Raw genomic sequence first — 1,547 nt, 5'->3', positions numbered from 1 at the left:
TCGTCTAAGGTCGCAGAGTGAGAGTTGGCTCAGTGGCAATGGATTAGTTTCTGGTGGTTAAGTGAGAAGACAGTACCAGAAAATCATGTTGCACCTTGAATCTAAATGTGTGAATGTGTTATAAAATGCAAAACAAAACAATAATTCACTTCTCTTTTATTTTTTAATGTTTTGACTCATAGGCAGAAATCGTTATTGCATAGACAAAAATTATGGTGGTACTCTGATAATATGGGATAGAATTTTTGGTAAGTAAAATATATGATTTTTTAAAAAATGATCTTCTTTATTCACAGAAAGTTAAAAGATATATCATAAATATTGTTCTTTCAGGGACCTTTGAGGCAGAAAATGAAAAAGTTATATATGGCTTAACACATCCCATTAATACATTTGAACCATTCAAGGTGCAGGTAACGTAATTGACTTTAATCATTTTGAATTTGTATTCTTCCATAAGTGTAATAGGTAAGAAAAATCAGTTGTTAAAAGGCAGAATCATTATACTTTCCTGAACATGTTTCTATTTATTTTTTTAATTTTTACTATTCTTTCTAAGGTAAAGTAATTTGGAAGAAACTCTCACACTCAAACCAAATCAGATAGGATACATTTTGAATATGCTTTCTACCTAGAATGAAAGAAGAAAAAGAAAATAAATCTCTTCAGCAAGCATAGTCCTTCTCCGAATAGGCCTGAGATGTGTTCTTGTATTCAGGAGCAATGGTATAATCAAGGCTGATACCACAGTAAGGAAAAGATTTGCTTCCAGCCTGCTTGGCTCTGGTTAGACATGCGACAGGAGGCCTTTGCCTCCTCTACTTGGACCAGTGTCAGGAGGTATTACGGCACGGTTGGGTCTGCGCATGCCCTCACCCCTGAAGACTTGTTGGCCTGGACCCGTTTTTTGGAGACATGTGCTATCGGTTGTTCCCCTGCCTCCATGTTGGCACTAGAGAGACGAGGAATGTCTGTGAAGCTCGGCCCATCAGCATCATTCCTGATCACAAACCCTCCTGTGCGCAGCAGCTGGTACCTGAGAAAAGGGAACACGTGTGTGAGAAGCCCAGGAGGCCAGTGCGCAGCAGCTCTGTCTGGGAGACTGCTCGCAGGATGTGTGGGCAGGCAGGAGAGCACGGGGTGCATCTTCCCATTGAAACACCGAACACTGAGATAACGTAATTGATATTTGTTGAACTGATCAGTCGAGAGCTCAGTCCACAAACCAATGATTTAACATCTTAAATAATAAAACACAATAGGAAAGTAGTTATTTTTATCCCTTTTTTAATTAATCATTTTATTGGGGGCTCGTACAACTCATCACAATCAATACATCCTTCCACTGTGTCAAGCACATTTGTACATTTAGTGCCATCATCATTCTCAAAACATTTGCTTTCTACTTGAGTCCTCGGTATCAGCTCCTCATTTGCCCCCTCCTTCCCCCCTCCCTCATGAACCCTTGATAATTTATAATTATTATTTTGTCATATCTTACACTGCCCGACGTCTCCCTTCATGTACTTTTCTGTTGTCCATCCCCC

General features: G+C 39.5%; 1 protein-coding gene across 2 annotated transcripts in view; it reads left to right on the top strand.

Annotated features, from left to right (window-relative positions):
• AGMO (alkylglycerol monooxygenase) overlaps window positions 1-1,547 on the top strand; it is a 380,748-nt gene that overhangs the window by 180,343 nt on the left and 198,858 nt on the right. For both annotated transcript variants that reach the window (XM_004702828.2, XM_045288837.1), the window contains exons 7-8: window positions 183-248; window positions 334-413. In XM_004702828.2, coding sequence (XP_004702885.1) covers window positions 183-248; window positions 334-413 — 146 coding nt within the window. The remainder of the gene's footprint in view (window positions 1-182; window positions 249-333; window positions 414-1,547) is intronic.

The sequence above is a fragment of the Echinops telfairi genome, unplaced genomic scaffold, assembly GCF_000313985.2.
Source record: "Echinops telfairi isolate 266 unplaced genomic scaffold, ASM31398v2 ScPeMD7_23;HRSCAF=83, whole genome shotgun sequence".
NCBI classification, from domain to species: Eukaryota; Metazoa; Chordata; class Mammalia; order Afrosoricida; family Tenrecidae; genus Echinops; species Echinops telfairi.
The sequence above is the reverse complement of the archived record's forward strand: the minus strand, read 5'-3'. Positions and strand labels throughout refer to the sequence as shown.